Raw genomic sequence first — 22,612 nt, forward strand, 5'->3', positions numbered from 1 at the left:
CAGTGATCATAGGACACCCTGCCTACAGTGATCATAGGACATCCTGCCTACAGTGATCATAGGACATCCTGCCTACAGTGATCATAGACATCCTGCATACAGTGATCATAGGACATCCTGCCTGCAGTGATCATAGGACATCCTGACTGCAGTGATCATAGGACACCCTGCCTACAGTGATCACAGCTCTTCCTGACTATAGTGATCAAGAGTTGTGATGAACCCTAAGTTCTACCGTGTAGCTTTCCACACTTCATCCAGGCTGTTGCTTTTCTCCTTTCCACCCACGAACTCTGCTTTCCTCTAATATGGATTGAGACAAAGGATATTTTTCACTGTTTAAATTCTACCCTACCTCTTATACTTCCAAGAAACCTATTTGTAATAGCACCCCTAGTATATTTTTTTTTTGTTTGAAATGGCTCTTGGAACTCTTTAGGCTCTTCTGAAAGTTTTATTTTAGGTTTCCCCTTATAATTTTCTATAATTTCATTGTGAAAACTCTGGAAGTAGAGGTGAAGTGTTATGAAGAAACCAGTCAAGTTAGCCTGGAAACAATTTGTTATTTAAAATCGTATTTTCATAGTGGTCTTGAAAAAGTTAATGACCACAACTCTTGCTGACAATGTAGGCTCTTTAAAGATAGCTAATTCCCTGGCTTCTCATGTGGATAGCAAGATGAATGGAGTTTCATTGCAAACATTCCCCACAGCAATCATCTGTTCATGCCCCAGTTCCGTAGAACTTTTATTATGTCCAGGTATTACCAGCCATGTTGTGAGCCCCTGGGTATGGTGACAAACACCTTTAAGCTAGCACTCAGGAGGCAGGGCCAAACAGATCCCGAAAGTTTAAGGCCAACCTGGTGTTTACCATTGGTTCCAAAATAGCAAGGGCTACATAGAGAGACCTGTCTCCAGGGAAATTTAAAAAATGAAAAAGAGGCTGTGTCATATGTATGTGTGTTGTGTGGTTGTGCAAGTTTATCCTTAAATTGTGTGTGTGTGTGTGTGTGTGTGTGTGTGTGTGTGTGCATTGAATTGTGAAAAAGTTATAGGTGTCAGAGAAGCCAGAGGTATTGGATCCTCCTGGAGCTGGGTACAGACAGTTTTAAGCCTATATTAGAGTTGAGCATACTTATTATTTCCGAGACTTTCCTAATGCATTAGTGTTAAAAATTTAGGAGCTACTAGTAAACAAGTCACTAATAAAAAAAAATCCATTAGCAGTGACTGTATAAAAGTATTTTATACTAAATAAATAATGTCCATACCTATATGGCTGGTTATTCCACCTGGCAGTGGATGTCTGAGTGCTATGCCAAGCCGTATACCTCTGTGATGAACAGAGAGAGATTGATGAAACTAATTTACTTGCAGTTTTGTAAATAGTGCTTATAAAATCAACCCTTTTCTCTGGCCTAGCATTCTATTGACAGATCAGTGTACATTCACAGAGAAGACAGAACAACTTAAGGGAACTTACTCACTTGGCTCTGCTCTTGAGATTATCTCATACACATCTGCTTTGGTCTGTACTCTGATATGAGAGTACAGTAGTACACTAGTGCTTTTCACAAAAAAAAATTATTTCTTTTATAGTAATAAATTAAGTAACTTGCTTATTGCTATAATATTTTAAATGTGTGATTTCTTGGTGTTCCATTAAAACATCATTTGAAGAGATGGTTCTGGTCTTGAAGCTCATCAGCAGTCGTATACTGACTGCTAGCATGACACGTTCTGTGATCTCCAGCATGGAAAAATAAACTTCATAATTTAAGGATAAAGCCAACAACGTTGAGCCAGTTTACTAATGGGCATGATGCTTTCTTTCTGCATTCCTCTGAGGAGTGAAACAGTTCCCTCTGAATTTGAGTATCAATGAATGGAGTGCCTTTCTATTTTTACATGTGTGGGGCGCTACTCAGAAGAGAGTGGTATTGCAGATCATTCGGGGCCTTCGAAGGCAAATAGAATGCCAGGCCCATCACCCACAGTAGCAGAGGACCCTGAGAAAGTGGCTTAGCTCTCAGGTGGCTCTTTGGTGTTTACATCTGAGAGTCTGCTGAGAGCCTAGCTTCCCCACATGGATCATATGAGCAAGTCCTGTGAGATACAGCACTTGAACTTTAGAGGAGGCCTGAATGACTATGCCTTGACTCATCCAGCCAGCATTCATACTATATAATTGCAGCTAGCTACAAAGTAGCAGACCCAGGTAGGAACTGACTTTTACCAGATCGCTCTCCTTCTGCACCCGCAGAATCCTCAGAACCACGTTTTTCATTCAGTCATAATAGCCAGTGGAATGAAAGGAAGACAGCAGCCAAGCAGTCCCTTAGGAAGGTCCACACTTAGTCCTATCCCTCTGGCCTAAAACAGTGTTACCTGATACAGCCACAGGGGCCTTCAGCCCAGAGGGCGTCACTGCAGGTTAGTGCATTCTATGCTCTGGACAAGGACCAGGGACTAATAGTTACCAAATATTAATTTAATCGTAAATACCTCCAAACTATAAAAAGATACAGTCCCATAAATCACTGGTTCCACCTTTCAAAGGAAATAGTGCAGACATTTACAGCAGCTGTGGCAGAGTAAATGGGTTGGGTAAGGACTATTTTCTTCCTGCTGGCTTTGCGTATTGTTTACTCTGTGCATTGTTCTCTCTGGATGCCTCCCTCTGCAATTCCCCCTTAACATGTTCTGTGAATACCTGCTGCTGCTGCTGCTGCTGCTGCTTACAGACCAAATGCTGCTCTCCACCCTGAATATTAGCCATCTTTCTTTGTATACACTGCTTAGGAGAAATGGGAGGACATGGTCACTACCATTATCAGCAAGGAACCTATAGTATAACCTGAGCCATACACAGATCCCTATCTATACATTAACACACCCTACCAAAGGGCTGAGCCTACGAAGGGCTGTATCACACCTGTAGCTCTATGCCTCAAATATCAGTGCAATGTAGGTGTTCATTTACATGTCTTCTTTCCCTGCCTCAGTTTCAGTGTCAGCAACAACTATTAATTCTGCCTAAGCACTTAGCTTAGATTCTAGTACACAGAAGATCTTAGCCTGCACACACAAAGATAGAACATGCAAAAGCATGCACATGCGCAGACATACACACACACACACACACACACTGAGTTCCAGAGCACAGGAGACAGAAGAGCTTTCCAGTCCGTACCTCTGGGATTTCTCTCAAGCTTCTTTCAAGCTTTTCATGCATTTGACAACTAAAAGGAGTAGACTGATTTAACCTTTGGCGGTTCATTTCCCTAGAAGGTGCTTCTGATAGTACCAGTGTGGTTTGCTGGTTCTCTGAGCTTCATCACAGCAGACTTTCCAAGTGACATTAGAGTCAGTAGTGTGCTGGCAGCATTCCCAGTGAACCCTCAAAGAGAAGCCATACTCATTCAGCTAATTTTGAGCTAGTAGGAAATGCTCTGCCTGGCCTCCTGGGTTCATGGAGACTCAACCATGACATCCACCATTTGCAGTGAGTTTTTTAACCCTCCAATTATGAGGTGTGATGTCTTTAATAAGCTCCTTTTATAAAAGGGAGATTTAATATCATCCTCGTAAAAGGGTATACAGGGCCAGAACTCATAAATGCAAACACCTTTTCTGCTTCAAGAGTTTACATATGTGTTGTGGTCCTGCGGTGATGCTGTGGTTTTCTTCTCCATCCCTCCTGCTCTTGTGCCTTGAAACTGGGTTCATTTCATTGCTTGTATTTGCCTTGTTTCTGTTTTATTTTGGACCCCCATTGGCCAGTTCTTTGATAATGAGCTGTGGCAACCTCCACCCTTGCTAGGAAACCTGCTTGCTTCTCCATAACTCATTTAGCGAACATCAAAGCTGAACAAAGGTCACTGATGACGGTTTGGACCTTTTCAGTATGCAGATTTGTAACGGCACAAATCACTTTATATCAGCACAATAGGGTTCTTAACTGTTTGTTTTATCACTGCCTGCTCAATATGTTAAGCTGTAAAATAGAATATTTTAATTTACATGAATTACTCAGAGCTTGAAGAACGAATGCTAAGATGTTAAATTCCAAAGTGCAAGCTCGTCTGTTGGGATGTGGTTCTGGGCCCTGAGTGAGCAGTAAAGCTGTTTCCTGTTTCTTGGAGCGCAGGAAATGGATCAGTGCTATCTGACTAGCTTTAAGACTTTGGTGCTCTTAATAGACATGTTGGAGTATATTTTAAATAAATATAACAAGAATATGCTTTTCAATCTACATATATTTAATTACTACAGAATAACGATGCTGGCAGTTATTAATAAGTAATACAAAACAAAACAAGTTAAAGTTTAAAGGAACTGATGTGTTCGTCTTGGTCAAGTTAGTTTTCTCTGCCACTTAAATTCATCTGGAATAACAAAAAACCTAGGATAGCAAAAACTCTTCTCAATGATAAAAGAACCTCTGGTGGAATCACCATGCCTGACCTCAAGCTGTACTACAGAGCAATTGTGATAAAAAATGTATGGTACTGGGGGGTGGGGGGGTTACTGTCTTTATTACCTAGTCTTGTCCCCCTCCCTGTCTGCCCTACCAGGAAATCTGTCTAACCCCTAGTTCTTAGGGTGGGTGCTGACTAAAACCATTGTTAGAGGCATTTTTAGCAGATGGGATATATTCAATATTGTTTGTGTGGCAATGTCACATGACACACGTGGTTTCAACTCCCTCTCCACACATTGTGCTGTTGCCGCCCACCGAAACCTAGGCTCTCCTGCATGCTTACTGAGTGCTTTACCTGTGTGTCGCTTCCCTAGCTCTTGAATTTTTATACTAATTTTCTTCTTTTTTAAAAAAGATTTATTTATTTTATGTATATGAGTACACTGTGGCTGTCTTCAGACACACCAGCAGAGGGCATTGGATCCCATTAGAGATGGTTGTGAGCTACTTGGACTCAGGAACTTAACCACTGCGCTCTCTCCAGCCCTACTAATTTTCATATGAAAATATTTTTGGCTAAAGTGGGTTAAAGCTTCGGAAGTGTTAGGGTTGTTTATATAATGAATTTGAACATTTTGTTAAAATGATCACCAAAAAGGGTGTGTGTGACAAGATTCAGGTCAAAGCCAGACATAGTGCTCACTCTTATAATCCCAGCACTTAGAAGGTCGAGGTGGAAATTTGTCCAATTTTAAGTCCATTTGGGCCACCTAATGAGTTCCAGGCAATGCTGGACTACAGTAGAAGACCATACCCCCTCCAAAGAGGTAAACAAAAAGATCCAAGAGTCCTTAAACAGGTTGAGCACACTCACTTATTTATAACTTTTCATCCATTATTGTCTCTGGGCAAGTTCAGTGGTTACTAGCCTAACTACACCTGGACTGCAAGTCTAGTCAGTACTGTTTAGACATATGAAGATGTACGGTTTTATTGTTTTTACCTCCATAGACACCTGAGCCTTGGGAGCCAGAACATCCTGTCTGCCTGTTTTAAGACGTGTCTGGTGTGTGGTGGCAGGAAGAAGTCTGACTCTCAGTGTGATCTCACGTCTGGATGTTCCTTTTACAGATGATACAGTCCCTCAAGGCACTGATTGAAAATGCAGATGCTGTGTATGAAAAGATTGTGCACTGTCAGAAGGCAGGTGAGTGAAAGTTCCTTTAAAACAAAATTAAGACCATCACCTGTGTTCCTCAAAATTATGTCTTCCCTTTGATACTCTGTCAAGAGGAGAAATGAGACAATTATTTGTCCATGGATAAAGAAAACACTAATCCAGTGGTTCTCAACTCCAGTTAGTGGATTTACCTGGATACATCAACACTGGTCTGCAGCACTGGCTAGGAGACTCATAACTATTAAAAATCTGCAGATGATCTGAGCATGGTGGTTTACGTTTGTAATCCCAGCATTTGGGATTCCAGGGTAGGATAGTGAATGTAAGGCCAATCTGATCTACAGAGTGGGGCCTTGTCTCCAAAAAAACAAAGTCTCCAGGCATTTCTAGCATGAGGTTGTGACTGAGAGCCTGCGTTAATCTCTCAGTTCTGTTCGCTGCAGGCATCCTGCCACTCACTTGTGACTCTATTGTGAGGGGGACTGGAGCAAAGGAATGGGCTTATTTAGGAAGCCAGCCCCTTTACAACTGCTTAGTGTGTGTGTGCAGATGTGGGTAGGCGAGGTGGGCAACATCAAGACTTAGCTATATAGTCTTCCCACTTTCACTCCACGATAAAGTTTTAAAAATCAAAAGTTTGAGCCCTTATAAATCAGGGACCATTTGCTTCTCAGACCTCTTTAAAATACAGAGATTTTTACAATTGCTATGCTTTGGGTTCATTTGATTTTTGTTTTTGTTTTTGTTTTTGAGACAGGGTTTCTTTGTGTAACAGCCCTGGCTGTCCTGTAACTCACTTGTAGAGCAGGCTGGCCTCATACTCACAGAGGTCCACCTGCCTCTGCCTCCCAAGTGCTGGGATTAAAGGAGTGCGCCACTATACCCAGTTTAATTGCTGTGCTTTTTAAAAAGTCACTTTTTCCATAAATGAATTAAAGTAAATTGGAAATAAAGGCATATGTGAAACATTTTGGTATTCACTGAATGAATATTCATATTTGTGACTAATCAACAAAGTCTCAAATCCTTGTCTTGGGTTTTTTGTTATTTTTTCTTCTTCCTCTTCAGTAAAGTACTGTTAGCAAAATGATGTTTTTATTTTTAGCCCTTTCTAAGCTAGTTTTCCCTACAGTATCCACCCAAATGCCATTTTGGCATGTCATTATCCTACAGGGAGTCATGCATTAGATTACCAGGGTGTCTGGATGCAAATCTGATCTCCACACTATACAACAAGGCCATCACCCAAGTCTCCTACCACTTTGCCAGTATCATACTCCATCTGCTCCTACACTTAATAAATATGTTTTGAACTTCTACATGCATAAGGCTCTTAGTAGCTCTTGCATACCAAAATGTAGAAAATAAGTGAGCCTAGTTTTATCCTTCTGGAGTCTTCAAATCATGCACAATATCTGAAAATGTTCATGGCCAAGATGCCACGTTGAAATGATGCAGAGCCATTGGTGCTTTGAGCCTTTCAAGGCTAAACAGCTGTGTATAGAGAATTTTAAAAGGCAGAATCGAATGGGGCAACTTGCAATATGGAGGAGCTTGTGAAAGCTTGAGGAAGGCACAGCAGTGCCTGGTGCACACAGGCTGTCCTTCCCCTGGCCTTTCCCTGCATAGTCAACCCCACCGCATTTCACAAGCTCTCTCCCTTTAGTCAGACTCTCTGTGCTCCTCTGCCAGCTAGTAGTACTTTTGAAGTTACCCAGTGTGTCTAAAGACCTTTCATGATTCCAGGGTTCCTACTAAAGCATTCTCTTTGGCTCTTCAATTCACTTGTTTTTATTCCAGTTGATAGAACTTCAATTATTGTGCATTTTATTAATGCATTCCATCTTCTGAACAGGATAGCTTCCTACAACACCAACATTGTATATTGTTACACTCTGTATCTTACCCAGGACATCTGTTCTTGCCTTCTGTGCAGAGTGGTGACTTGAATGTTAACTAGCAAAAATGTGATTTGACTTTTATTAAGTATTCTGTTAAGCACATCTATAAGTATTTTTGAATTTTGTTGAATTTTAAACAGGAACTGTTTATTAATTCAATTATTTGATTATGTCAGTTTTGCAGATTCCCTGGCTGATGAGATTTGATTGATGTCTTCTATAATGGGTTTTTTGTTTTTTAGCTTGATTTTAGTAACGAAATGCTTGTTCTACTAAGCAGAGTGTCCTACCCCCAGGACTGCTGTGGTGATGAGTAGAGAGTGGCTGCTCTGTCAGTCTCCAGGTGTCCTAGGCATAAGGACATTAGGAGTCGAGCCAAGATTACCTTTGGTTACCCTTGCTACCTACGCAGAAATACTTAGAGCCCTGGTCTTTCATTCCTCATGCTTATGGTTATTGTAAGGGCACACGATAATTAGTCATATGAAGACTTGGTCATTTGTACTGAGTTCAAAAGATGTCTGTATAAGATTTTGCTTTCAAAGTAATTCTTACTGTGTTTACAGGACTTCGATCTTGGAAAGGAAGGTATAGGTCACCAAAATAAGAAAGAGCTGCCAAGTATTTCTAGCTTTTTAAACACAGATTTATACTCAGGTAACATTTCATTTAAGCTGTTCAATGAAAATAGGAATTCTGACCAGTGTGACCCCGGGGAGCCTAGGCTGGGGCTCCCCTGGGCTTTAACAGATTTCAGGGAAATGTTTTCTTTGGTGTTAAGTAGAGAGGGAGTTGGGTAGGCAAGGTTTTCTCTCTAGTGAAGACCTCCAACCATGATGGGCTGGCAGTCTGTAGCCTCTCCTCCCTCCAGGGAGACAGAGACTTGCAGGTCAGAACAGGCCATGGGAACAGCACTGATGGGTGGCAAGGCTTCTGCCGTTCATTCTTTCAGAAGCTGGTGGCAGAGAGAATTTGGGGGTGGGAGGTGAGGAAATTTTTAATAAGGAAACTCAGGAACAGAATATGTAGCACTCATTGAAGTGTAAGATGTTAAAACACACACACAACACACAGAGAGAGACACACATACACACAAAGACAGGCAGAGTTAGGCAGAGGAATAGGGCAGATCCTTTTCTGAGACAGCAGAACAATGTGGTTTTTAGAGAAAGGCTAAGACCCAGAGGAGAGTATTGCACAGGGAAGCCCTGCCTCGTGGGAACATCAGGGGAAAGGGCAAAGAGAACTTGGAACAGGGCTGGGCGTGGGTGCCCCTTCAGTCAGGGCTTAGCAGTGCCACCTGAAGCTGCAAACTGGGCCATGCGAGGTGGTGTGGGAGGCAGTGTCTGAACACCATGTGAGTAAAACCAAAATGTAAATAGCACAGTGCTATTCAGGAATGAGTATGTATACATTAATACATCCTTTCTCGGGTGAATAAATGGTCAGGAGCACAGGAACTGAGCAGGAACCTGCAGAGCAAGAAGTATCATAAAAAGTATTTTTAAAACATGTATAAACACTGATAAAATTTGCCAAATTCTAGTAAAAGAAAAAGAAAAAATCCCCCTGTCATCTCTATTTCTTTTTCGTGGCCAGAGCCGTAGCCTTGCTTTGACGGGCCTGGAGGTGCCTTGTTTTGATTTTTCTCATCACTGAATTGACTTGCTTCAGGATGGTCAGAAAACGCACTAGCAGGAAACACTTGTTTTTAGCGGGTGGTTTTAAGTGGGAAATTGACTCTGGGGGAGACGAAATCAATTATGTGCTTTCTCTAGTAAGAATGAACACCACCTTTGCTTAATTTCCACTCCCTCTTGAAACCTCATTAAAACGACCACAGGGCCTTTGTCTTTTCTTCAAAATCCATAAAGACAAAGAGAACAGGAAGAGCAAAATCCCCAGAAGCAGCTGAACACAAGGCAGTGGCCAAATAAGTGATAATTGCTTATCCGCAGCCTCAGGAGCTGCCAGAGGCTGAGTGGCCGCCATGGCCCTGGGGGCTAAGCGGGAGGGATGTGAGAAGCAATCTCATTCCCACTGCAGACCACCTGCTTGGATGAGGAGTGCAGGGCTGTCAGGAAGCCAGTGAGGTAGGGAGAGGAGAGAACTGTCTCAAAGCTGGGTCAGGAAGCAGTCAGAGCTGCTACCTGACAGTGGTGAAGGTAAGAATGGCAGCCTCATCCTTCAGACAGAGAAGTCAGAGGTAAAGCTGGCAAACTTTCCAACAGCGTAACAATGTAATCATCTTACTTAGAAACATGAACAGACGTACTAAAAAGGGAAAACAAAAGTCAGTTGAAGGAGCTGAATGTGGTGGCTGCAGGGGAGGGAAACTGCTAACAACGATTTGCCTCCAAACCGTTTTGGCTGAGTTCTGATCAGAGATCTGAAGGAGGAGAAAAGAAAAGAAAAGAAAAGAAAAGAAAAGAAAAGAAAAGAAAAGAAATGAAATCAGAAGGTAGAACTGAGGTATTCCTGGGGTTGTGGCCTGCTGCTCTCCCCCCCCCATTCCCCCACCCCCTACCCCCCCACCCCAGTGAGTCTTAGGAACACATGGTCTACAGGAGCCTTGGATGAGGCTCCACAAGGCCTGGCCCCTTGTCTCTAGGGTTCTCTCAGAATGAGTGTCTCAGGGATCCCGGTTCTTTCAGGATGACTGGGAACACTCAGAAATACACCCAGCCACCCCAGCCACCCCAGCCACCCCAGCCACCCCAGCCACCCCAGCCGCCCTGTGTAGAAGCTCCAAGAGTACACATAGGCCCTGGCTACAGCATTTCTAACTGAAGGGGTATAAGTCCTCCAGAGAGTGAACTTTTGATTACCATTCCTCTTACCTGTCCAGAGGAACTTTTTCTGAGTCCTCTGCTATCTTAAATATGTGTTTCAAATTTTTATTTTCAAGTTTTGTGCTTGGGGTACATTTGTAGCCAGACTATTACTTAACAGAATGGCTTCCCAGAAGCTTCAAGCTTGGGGACGCCATTACCGGTGCATTGATGTTCCACTTGCTGTATGCTTATGTCCTTTCCCCTTCGGTGAATGTTAAAAATTGTATTTTATCTCCTTCTGTTCAACTCTTCTTTCCTGCCCATTCACACTCGTTTTCTAACTTTACATTTGTGTACTGCTTTGTTATTGTGCTTGCTGCTTCTGGTCAGCTGAGCAGTTGGCCTCTACCCTGTGACCAAGCTGAGTGGCTTTGTCTTACCTAAAGCAGATAAAGACCCAGCACTCCTCTGTGTGGGGAGGATAAACAGAGTGTCAGACAGACCTGCCTGCTCTGGGTTCAAGATTGAAGCCTCTGACTTTATTTGTGGACAGGCTCCCCAGAGCCTATTGTATCCCTGGGAGCTGCAGTCACCAGATGAAGAACTTGTCACCATCATCACATGGCTCTCTCACATCTTTGTTTAGTCTAGAACAGAAAACTGCAAGTCACCAGGAAGGCTCCTGCCGACAACAGTTTACGAGTGTTCACTCTAGAAAGATTTGCAGAAGGAAAGACGGGAGGCCTATGACTTGCCTGCTGGTGTCTGGGTGTCTCTCAGCTCTGTCTTACAGAAGTAAAGCCTGTCTGTCCTCTGTTTAGTGTCTTGGTCTGTGAGTTTAGTCTCTTAGCCTTTCTCTGCCTTGCTTACTTCTTGGTTAGCATACTGACAGCAGCTTAGGTGCAATGACCTAAGATCAATTGCATGAGCGGTCTTTTAGGATGACTTGCGGTCAGCAGCTTAACAACATTAGCAGGCTGGAGAATCATTTCCTATAATGCTCCAGGATGTGTAAATTACAGCTATCTGCATGAATTTTGAGAGAAGGGGAATGGTTTCTTACCTCTGTCCCTAACTTTGAAGGTGATGCACAGCTACACCCTTTTGAAGACAAGGCCTTGGGAGGCTGTGTCAAATACCACCCAGACCTCTATGGAAAACCTAATGTGTATCTTCCTTCCTGAAATTTGATAAATAACCATCAATGGTCTCCAGGTAGCCTTTCTCTTATACATTCAACAGAGCCTCTCCAAGACGTGTGCCAAATGACTAGCAATCATTAGTGAAAGCTTTGGGGGCTCAAGAGGTAGCAAGGCCAGCAGCGTCCTTGCACTGTTCCTACTGCCCCCCCCCCTTCCTTCATAAGGAAGTGTAAGGGAAAGGATCGCAAAGGTGACACCTCATTCACAGCACAGAGTTCGCAAGCAGCTGGTCTAGAAGCCTATCTCCTGGCACATCCACTTTACTCATCCCTGACATCACCTTTTGCACTGGTGGTGTTTCAGAGGGTAGTCAGGACCTCCTGGAGGTAGGGTCCCTCTGAAATATTACATACACTGCTCAGCAATCCAACTATTATCAGCATACTACAGGTTGAGAACTTCTCTTTCTGGGAGAAGTAGAGCAGACCTTCTGGTACATTCTTGGCCCGATGTCTGTCCCCTGTGCACTCCCCAGAGACAGAGTGACAGCTCAAAAGCAGCATGGACTGGCTGGGTGACTGAGTAATAAGCAGATTATCCTTCTAAGACATTGAATCCTTTTTTGTATATACCTTTCATTGGTGACATTTTTCCTGTTCCACAAATAAAAGGGGAGGGAAGTTGCAGGGGGCTTTCCCTGTCTGGTGTACACGCTCGGTGGTCACATTCCAAAGTTGTACTCTTTGGCTGTGTCTTCCTCTGCTTTTCCATGGTAATCATAGTCTCTGAGCACATTCTTTTCATCTAAATAGCAACTTGATGGTTTCCATAGGGATTGAGGGTGGGGTCAGCTATAGTCCTCCTCGACTTTCAGCCCTGCTGTTCAGATAAAGAACTATGGTTGCTATGTAGGTTATAACTACCTGCTGCAGCTAAGAACCATAATTAAGTCCACAGACAAATCACTTTTCTCAGACAAATACTAGAACATTTTAAAAATTCACACATAGGTTATCATTAGATCTAAGATAAATTAGCATAGGTGACCTCTACATGTTTTCTAGCTCTCTAGTGCCAATCTTTATAATGAAATCCTTATAATAGAACATAATAAATATAATAATATAAAATATCTTATATTTCATAAAATATATTATATAATATAAAATTATATAAAATATATAAGGAGTTGTAACTACTAAAGGAATAGGACCCTGTCAGGGCTCATCATAAAGGTGTGCTGCCAATATATGTGAGCATGTTATTCTGACTAAAAAGAAATATTTGGTTAGGACACAGAAGAAATTAGATTTAAAAACTCTGGTTGGGTCCAATGAGGGAACTTTAATTCAAGGCTAAAATATGTGGGTTGGTCTTAGGACAACACCCCAGTGTCTAATTCAGGAATCACACAATCATGTTTCCCTAGAGCTCAATTCGTCATCAGAGCTCACTAGTGTACCCCATTGTGTCCCACACTTGCAGTTATAAAGCCCATTTCAGTTTCTGTCAGTGTCTTGAACACTGGAGGGAATGTATAGGCAGTAGAGATCATTAAATAGTTAGAAACCCATCCTTAGTGTTCCCAACCTGAGGTGTCAGCTTAAAGAGGCATTAGGTGTGAAATTCTATTTCATGTGTGCTGCACATGTTGTTCTGAAAGACCTCCGTGGGGATATCCCCACCTGAGTCACGAGATAGTGCGCACCCAAAGAATCACGAGAGACCGTCTTGATGCAAACACACGAGGTAGTTTAATGACAGAGCTCCGGGCCAACAGGTATCTCACGCAGGAGACAGAGGTGTCCACCATGAGGCTCAGAAGTTAGGGGTTTATATAGGAAAAGAGTGGGGGTAGGGGAAGAATTGGCGTGGCTTCACACAATTGGACAGTTTAAACATCAGCAAACTGGATGTGCAGATCGAGGTAACAGCAGAGCATCTAGTTAACATTTAACCCATGTCAGAAGGGCAGGAGGTAGGGAGGTGCCGGGCTAGTCTGGACATTCTTCTATGTCTTCCCTATTTTTATGGCTAGCCAGTTCCTGGGATGACTTTACAGCCTTTGTTCTTTGCTCTAGGCCCAAAAAGCCTTCCTAACTAGCAAGCCACATGAGTCATGGACCTTGAATTTTAATTTTCTTTCAGTTCACAGTACAAGGGTCAAGTGGAAAGAGCTCTTGGATTGGGATGGAGGTCAGACCTGTGTAGAACAGGCTATCATCCAAATGAAGGAGCTGCTTGAATGGGAGAATCCTCTTATGAAGGAAGGGCTAGAAAATGCAGGAAATCCAGGACATGATCGAGTCTATGATTCAGACTGATAAGGTCACCCTTTTTATGGTTGGTTTTGTCAACCTGACACAATCCAAAACCCTTTGGGGAATGAGCCTCAGGGAGAGACTACACCTCAGAGTGGCCTGTGGATGTTTCTTAGGAATTGTCTTTATTCCACATTAATTTATATGAGATCACCTGTTATGGATGGCACTATTCCCTGAGTCTGAATCCTGAATTGTGTAACAGTAAAAGAAAGAAAGCTAGGTGAGTAGTGCTAGGCACACATGCATTCATTTCTCTGCTTGCAACTGGAGATGTGATGGTAGTGGCTGCTTCGGGCTTCGGCTACTGGGACTTCCTTGTGTTGATGGCCTGTAGCCTGGAACTGTGAGCTGCATGAGTCCTTTCTTCCCTATGGTGCTGTGGTGCTCTGTCAGCATATTTTATCCCAGCAGCAAAAGGAAGCCAGAGCAACTCTGAGAGCGTAGCAGCACCCTCCCAATGACACCTGGCCCTGCTCTGCTCTCTTCCCTTTAACAGCCATTACCTTCTCACATACCTTGTAATTGCTCATATTCATAAACAGGGTCTGTTTTCTTTTGCCTAAAGTCCTCAGGCTTGGACATCTGTTTATTCCACACACTCCAGACACCAAGAACAGTGTCTGGAAGAGCTTATACAAAACAGTAAAACCCTCTGCCATCACACTGAGGCGGGGATACAGGCACAGGGCTGTCTACTGAGCTCTTAGGTTAGCAAATGTGGTTATTAGACACATTGAACAGTTTCTTTGTGGCCCAAACTTACAATCTGAAGGTTATGCTAATAGTATTTACTAGTAAATTACTTACGGGTAGTAGGATAAAAAGAGGGGAATGGGAATGAGTTGAGATCTTTGCTCCAGCCTTGAGAGATGGAGCTGCTATTCACTATTGTAGCAAACCTGGGCAGTATTGAGAGGAAAGATCAGGGTGTGTTTGGGGTGAAGTTAAATGTGACTTGCCTGACTGACTTCCTAGTGTAGAGTTGAGAAGATAGGCCAAGGCTAGAGGTAATAAATTTGGAAACCATAAATATAAAGGTGACTGTAGGTTGAGACTGTGGACTGACCCTCCAGCTCTTCTGTGTCAGGAGATACAGAATAAATACACACGCTTGAAGTGCAGAAGCCTATGTGGCCAGGTGAATGTGCTGGCCTACAGAAGAGATGAGGTGTGCCAAAGGGATGCTGACTGCCCTGCATCAGATCCAGGCTAATCAAGAGACCTCAGGACCCTTTACACACACATTGTGAGAGCTTGGAAGGACATCAGGGAAAAATTTAACTGTCTCAGAGCTGGCATGCGTAACTTAAGTTCAAGCATAGGAAAGCCACACAGACAATTTCAGATTTGTAAATTACATGTATTTTGAGTCAGCAGTTCTTTTTTTTAGGATCTTTGTGCAGATATGATGACATACTTGGCATAGTTTTCTTTGCAGTATTGAGAACAATCTAAATTTTCAACAAGAAGTCCCTGCTAAAGCATATTATACATATGTATAATGAATATTATATGCAATATGTATGTGTGTGCATATATAGGTATGTATTCACATACTGTATGCATATATGTAAAAATATGTGCATAATAATTTTATTAAAAATATATATTACTTGCAGTACTTATTTTAAAAGATGGGGCTAGAAGCACAGAGCCTATGGCTGTGATATTTCTCTAGAAGGCTCCTGAGGTAACAGCTCAGCTGGAGTGGGGCATGGAAACTGATAGATGGAGAAAGGAAAGACACTTTCTGTGCATTGGTTTGTAGGTTTAAGCTTTTTAACTTGTTGTGTCGTACTGTCTATCTAGAAGTAAATAAAATGGAAGAGAACTGAAGACGGGGTACGCTCTGTAGGGTGTGGTTATTTATGTCAATAAATATATTTTTCATTGCTTAGAGCAGACCTTGGGTTTTGCTAGTGCTAGTAGTCTACCATCTCACCAATGAAGGGAAAAGAGCAAGCAAGCCTTATCTCAGTAACTGTGGTAAGGTGGCCGCTGTATCCCTCTGTGACGGGCGGGACAGGAGGAGCATCTCTCTTCTTCTGTTACCCAAATGAGTCACATGTCTGTGCATGATAGTTAAATTCCAAAAAACATCAAGTTATGCAACTTCGCTCACCTAGATTTGCCCAGATGGAAAATGCTGGCGGAGGGAGAGAGACTCGTCTAATTCATTCACAAATTGTACTGTGGTGGATTCAGCATCACACAGATCTTGCCATCCATCTGGTTTCAGGGCTATATTTAAAAGAGCTGGTTTATCTATTCTGTCTCATGTGGAATAGGATTTAACAGTTCAAAATCCATCTTAAAATAATTTGGCTTTTGTTAATGCCAAGATTGTTTTGGGAAGATGGCCAAGAAAAGGAGACTACAGCCCTGAAGCATTTGGGAAGTAACTAGGTATTTCCACACCGCCACAGGATGAAAATGAAATACCCCTGTGCTCACACATACACACCAGACCTCACTGGGGCTGGGCAGAGGACTTAATCAAGGCTGTGTATCTAAATGTACTGTGTGGAAATTCGTTAAGAAATCCAATGCGGATTTCATTTCAGGGCAGTGCGTTGTGCCATAGCATTTTCAATGTGGTTGACGATTTTCCCTCTCCTTAAGTCGTAAACGTCCCTGTCATGTAGATTCTATATTCTAGGTTACAAACAGCCCCCTATACGGAATTTGGGGAATTGGAAATAAATTAAAGTTATGCAATCTAGTTAAGTTTTGAGACCATTTATAAATTGGGCTCTTTGATTTCACTTTCCATCTTTTGAAACATAGAGATACTCTCGTGATTTTGTTTGATGGGAGATTTTTTTTTTTTTTTTTAGAATAGACAGCAAAGTAAATTTTCTGCTAAGAACTAATTATTAGTGTAACTACAACATTTTCAATCAGGAGCTAATTGAATCCACAGATATAGAACCCACGGAAGCAAAAACCTACTATACTTAATTTGTTAAGTTCTAAATAACTTTTTAGTTTAAAAGGTAAAATAAAACTAATCTTTAAGTACATTGTTTTAAGATCAATGTACCTCATGACTGTTGAAGTTTGGCGTGTGTTGTATGCTGTATTCAATCTCCTATATTTAGAGTTTATAGAAGACACCATAACCAGGGTGTGTAAAAGGTCACCTGTGTTACATTTGCTTATGGAAAATGGCTCTGATTTCAGTGAGATGAGGAAACAATATTCTGTGTCTGACTTAGTTCCATCTCCTTCCACAGCAAGCTGCTTCTCTGTGCTTTTGTTAACCATAGTTAACATATGTGTACATATATGTGCATATGCTGGGCCTCACACTGAGGAATGACGACAGTTTTCCAGTGTTATTTGTGCTGAGATAAATCGGTAGGCTTCTACGGTTCTCTTCAGTGTGCTCTGGTACAGCTGTGGATACTTGTGCTCTTGTTTCAGGCTGGTTTCATTAGCTCATTTGAAAATTGTATACCCATTTATTAATTTTGAAAAACATGACAGTCTACCAATGTCACCTTGACTTTTATCATTAAATCTGAAGCTCCTAAAACATCCACTTAAAATATTTAAATTATAAAGCATTTTGAAGTACTATTTGGATAATTATGTGACCAGATGCCTGTTTGTATAAAAAATCTGAGCTGTTTGGATTTTAAGGAAATGGCATGTGGAGAATCACTGACTGGCTTGAGGTGATCCTCAGTAAAGCGTTTCTGTGCAGCAGGGTAAGCTGAGTTTGGATCTCCAGAGCCCATTGAACAGGTGGGTGTGGTGGGCTTTCGTAACCCTCTGCTTGCGATGAGGCAGAGCTGTTCAGTGTTCCCTCATCAGCCATGTAGCCAATCTGTGACTTCCCTCAGAGACCTTGTCTCAAAGTCAGGTGCAGACTGGCTGAAGAAAGGCACACAATTTCAACCTCGCCTTTACACACAGGTGCACAGACACTTGTACAGTACATGCCCACAAACCCACATGTATGTGTCCATGTATTCACACACACACACACACACACAGGAAAAGCACTTTCAAAAGTGTTTCTTTATATAAACATCTAATTGACACACTTTCATATGATCATATAAGTTTTTAAACTTTGTGTTTAAAAACTGCAGTTACAAACCTAAAGTTAAGTGCCTCTATGGCCTCCAGTGTAGACCAGTGGACTAACATGGTTCTTTCTCATGTGGCCTGTGATTTGGAATTGAATTAAACCCTTGAACATCACCTAACCAGGGATTTTCCATTTGTCGTTTCCTTAGTTCCCAGTGTCATCACAATGAAAGTATTTAAGCAGGTTCTCTCCTTGGTTAATATCCCAGAGGTAAAATGACCTACTGTTCTTCTCTGAGAGCAGTCTGTGTGACCAGAGGAATCTAACTGCAGGGTTTGGGGGCATAGAGCAACCAAGGCTTTAAAACAGTCTAAGGAGTTGTTGTTGTTGTTGTTTGTTGATTTGTTTTGTTGTGATGGTGGTGGTGCTGCTTTTTTTTTTTTTTTTTTTAGACAAAAAGAGTAACCATCAGGTTGGAGAGATGGCTCAGTGGTTAAAGAGCTAGTGCTATTCTCCCAGAGGGCCTGAGTCTGTTTCCCAGGTACTGCCTGTAACTCCAGCTCCAGGAGAATTCAGTGCCTTGGCCTCTTCAGACACTTGAGCTTACCCATACACAGACACACAGACACACACACACACACACATATACACACATGCATACAATGTAAAAATATGTTTTGAAAGAACAACTGTGGCAGTTCTCTGTGAAACTCTGACCATTTGCTGGCTCCTGGGTTTAGTCACCTCTAAGCATAGACTTGTGACTCTGTGGCTTTGTCTGGGTTGTGTACTGTGTTCTCAGCCTTCAAGCTTTGATTCCTTTAAATGTCTATCTGTTCTGACTGTTGAATAATACAGCACCTGGCCCTCAAGTCACCCTTTCACAGGACCACACTTCTAGTTAACCACTAAGATGTTAGCTTCTTAACTCGGGATTAACTGTAACCCCTGGCTTTATATGGATGGCAGTATGTGGAAGAATTCTAGTCTCTTTACCAGTGCTTGCCTGCCTGCCTGCCTGCCTGTGTCTCTGCCTCTGTCTCTCTGTCTGTCTCTGTCTGTCTCTGTCTCTGTCTCTGTCTCTCTGTCTGTCTCTGTCTCTGTCTCTCTCTCTCTCTGTCTCTCTCTGTGTGTGTGTGTGTGTGTGTGTGTAGAAGACAGAGGACCACTTCAGGTATTGTTCTTCAGGAACCATTCACTTAACAGGGACTCTCATTGCTTGGGCTCACTAAATCTTGCAGGTTGTCTTGTAGCTGGCCCGAGGGTCCCCTGTACCCCAAGCCCCTCCATCCCCAGCATTGGGATTGTCAACAAGTACTATCTCAGATGACTTATCTTTTTTTTTTCCTATTAGATATTTTCTTTATATACATTTCAAATGCTATCCTGAAAGTTCCCTATACCCTCCCCCAATCCTGCTCCCCTACCCACCCACTCCCACTTCTTGGCCCTGGCATTCCCCTGTACTGGGGCATATAAAGTTTGCAAGACCAAGGGCCTCTCTTCCCAGTGATGGCCGACTAGGCCATCTTCTGATACATATGCAGCTAGAGACATGAGCTCCGGGGGGTACTGGTTAGTTCATATTGTTGTTCCACCTATAGGGTTACAGACCCCTTTAGCTCCTTGGATACTTTCTCTAGCTCTTCCATTGGGAGCCCTGTGTTCCATCCAATAGATGACTGTGAGCATCCACTTCTGTATTTGCCAGGCCCTGGCATAGCCTCACACGAGACAGCTATATCAGGGGCCTGTCAGCAAAATCTTGTAGGCGTATGCAGTAGTGTCTGGGTTTGGTGGCTGATTATGGGATGGATCCCCGGGTGGGGTAGTCTCTGGATGGTCCATCCTTTCGTCTGATCAGCTAACAGTGCTGTGCTGTTACATCTGCTCTGGCCTCTCTAACTGGTGTTCCCTGGTGTACTTTTCCCTTTAAAGGAAACATGACGAGTTGTACTTTCAGTCATTTATGTCATTTAGTTGAAACCAAACTAGTGTTTGGGATATAGACCAACAGGAGAAACATAATTATTTTGTTAAGAATTAACTCCAAGATAATGTGACAAGTTTTATGTGCCTCTGAAATGTACAAAATTATGGCAAATGTGTTCCGGAAGAGCGTTTTGGAAGTAAAATGATACAAGGAGCTATGTCCCTGTCCGCCATTATTGTTGACCTGGTTTCTCTTTCTGAACCGCAGGCTGCTTCTCACTGTCCACGCAGCAGCAGCAGCAGAGGCAGCAGCAGCAGCCGTCTGCCCCTCTCCAGAGAGTGCTCTCTGAGGGTACCAAGGCTCCTTAGGCTCTCACACATGCTATAAAGCTCCTAATACTGATTTTGCAGATGACTGCCAGAGTAATTTTCTCGGGCTAAACAAAATTCCAGTTTTTAAACTATCTATGTTTTCTTATCTATAATCTTGTGAAAAATACTTAAGCTTTGAAGCTGGAAGGGCCTCTGTTTCAGTTCCTAATGCTGCAGAGGAGGAGACAGGCCTCCTTCACCAAGGCCTCTTAGTGTGCATCGTTTCTCACTGGTGACAACTCAGAGGTGTCACTGATGGAGTGTTCCCAGTGTTTCTGGGCTTCTTCCTAGCCCAGCAGAAGCTATTTTGGAGAGTTCCTAATCTTCCTATGCTTTTAAGATCCATCCGTAAAGACTCTACTAAACAAGCCTTATTTAAAACCTGTGTGGTGGGTACTACCTCAGTGTGAGAGTTGAGGGACTGCCACTCAAACAACTGTAATCCAGGGCCACGGGGAAAGGTACAACTGCTGAGCGTGAGTGCAGAGAAAGCTCGCATGCCAGAGAGTAAGAGCCACCTGACCAGAAGAGTCAGGCAAACTGAGAGGCCCTGGCCCTGCCTGCCAGCAGTCATCACTGAGCTGTGCTATTCGCACCCTGCTTATGTCCCAGGCTCTGGATGACCTGTAGTCTGCTGATAAGAGACACTCAGCCTTAGTCCTCAAAGATTCATGCGAGAGGGATTGGCTGTTAACTTGTATATGGTTACTTAAAATCACAGAGTCACTTCCTTAGATTTTCTGAAATGTAAATTCGTCTGATTCATTATTTTTAGTTTATTTTATGAGATTAAAATAATTTTTAAATAATCTATTTATCTTGTAAAGTTTTATATTGTGCCACATGGCTGTCTTATCTTCTGTATGACATGCCTTCTAGTACAAAAATGCTATCTTGGTATTACACATACACATATTTTGGTGCTTATGTCAAAGCCATTGTTATATATTTTTGTGTCACTGTTTTAATATTGTTGCCATCTTGGCTGTATGATATCTAATAACTTTGCCATTGTGTTCCCTAACAAAATTATGAATAGTTATGCTGATTGCTTAAACACAAGCTACCATTCTTAGTTTGCTGTTTATGGACCTAGAGCTCTGTGGCCATTCTTGCAAAGTAATTGGCATGTTTGAATAATGAGCTTTATTACAATATAGCATGGCATGTCATCAAATTGCTTACCAGTGGTATGTCATCAATACATAACCAGATGATGTTTTAACTTCAGCAATCAAGAATTACTCTCATTATCCGAAATGGTGAGATTCCCTGACTTTTATGTCATAGATCATTATCTACTAACTGACACAAATAGGAAAGTTCTCTTTAAAAACCCACATGGCAAAAAGCTCCTCTTTACCTCTTGAAGTACGTGCTCCTCATTAGGTTTTATGTTAGAATCTTTTAATAAGGGAGAACATAGAGAACACTGTTCAAGATCACTTAAAAATCATGTCCATGTGAAGTAGGCAGTGAGTAGAAAGAAAAAGTAGACCCTTACCCGCCCTCCTCACTTCCTGCCCCCTTCCCTTGAAGGACAGACAGGATTGGTGGTCTTGTCATTTCTGGAGCTTCAAGTATTATCCCTGAGCCTAGCCCTAATACACATCTCTCTAGCCTGACTTAGCTCCTTACTCTCCTAGCCCAGCTGTCCTCCAAGAAATCCCTAGCCCTGCCCTCTTAACGTGCTAAAAATGCCTGCGTCTGCACCTGTCCCAGCATCTTAACCATAGACTCCTAGAGGGAGAACCTCTGCGTTTTAGGTGCAATGTGGGGGCTGAGGTTTGTAACTTTTCAGTGAGGCCCCACTCTCAGAGCTTCATGCTCTGTGGAGTATCTGAGTGGCTGCAGTTCCCTCTCCTTACCTGTCCAGGAGCCACAGACTCACCCCCTCTCCCAGCCCACTCCTTCTTCCCAATGCCCTTCTCTTTCCTACAATTAAACAACGAGGAGTTTTCAAACAGCTGGGGCAGGCTGGATGACTTGGTCTTAACATTTGCTTTTCTGAGTTTTACAGTCACTGTTGACCTTGCACTGTCTTAAACAGAATCGTTTTATAAAAGGAGAAGGAACCCTGTTTTTAAGTTTCTTGATAAGATAGGACTCCTTTTTTTTTAAATTGAGTAGTTCTTTGTGATAAATATTTGGAAATCGGAAAATTACTTAATACCCAACCCAAACAAGTCCTTTATGTCTACTAGAAGGCTCCCTATGTCTTACTAGAGGAATTCCTGTTATAATCAAGGTGTGTGTGTGTGTGTGTGTGTGTGTACACATTCATGTGGGCAGGCACATATATGAGTGTGCATTTACATGGAGGCCAGAGGTCACTCCCAAGTTCCTCTACTGCTGTTCACTTGTGTTTTGAGATAGTGTCACTTACTGGCCTGGAACTCACTGAGCAGACAAGTCTGTCTGGCCAGCTAGTCCCAGAGTCCTCTTGCCCATTCCCCAGTGTGAGACTTGCGAGTCTATGACAGCACAGTTGGCTTTTGAGCAAGAGTCCTTGTGACCACATGT

The 22,612-nt window shown here is 42.6% G+C and overlaps 1 protein-coding gene across 4 annotated transcripts in view; it reads left to right on the plus strand.

Moving 5' to 3' along the window:
* The window catches only part of Plcl2 (phospholipase C like 2), a 166,095-nt gene that overhangs the window by 122,788 nt on the left and 20,695 nt on the right, over nucleotides 1–22,612 (plus strand). For all 4 annotated transcript variants that reach the window (XM_029471171.1, XM_029471172.1, XM_021186285.2 and 1 more), the window contains one exon: nucleotides 5,557–5,632. In XM_029471171.1, coding sequence (XP_029327031.1) covers nucleotides 5,557–5,632 — 76 coding nt within the window. The remainder of the gene's footprint in view (nucleotides 1–5,556; nucleotides 5,633–22,612) is intronic.

This window comes from Mus caroli, chromosome 17 (assembly GCF_900094665.2).
Source record: "Mus caroli chromosome 17, CAROLI_EIJ_v1.1, whole genome shotgun sequence".
NCBI lineage: Eukaryota > Metazoa > Chordata > Mammalia > Rodentia > Muridae > Mus > Mus caroli.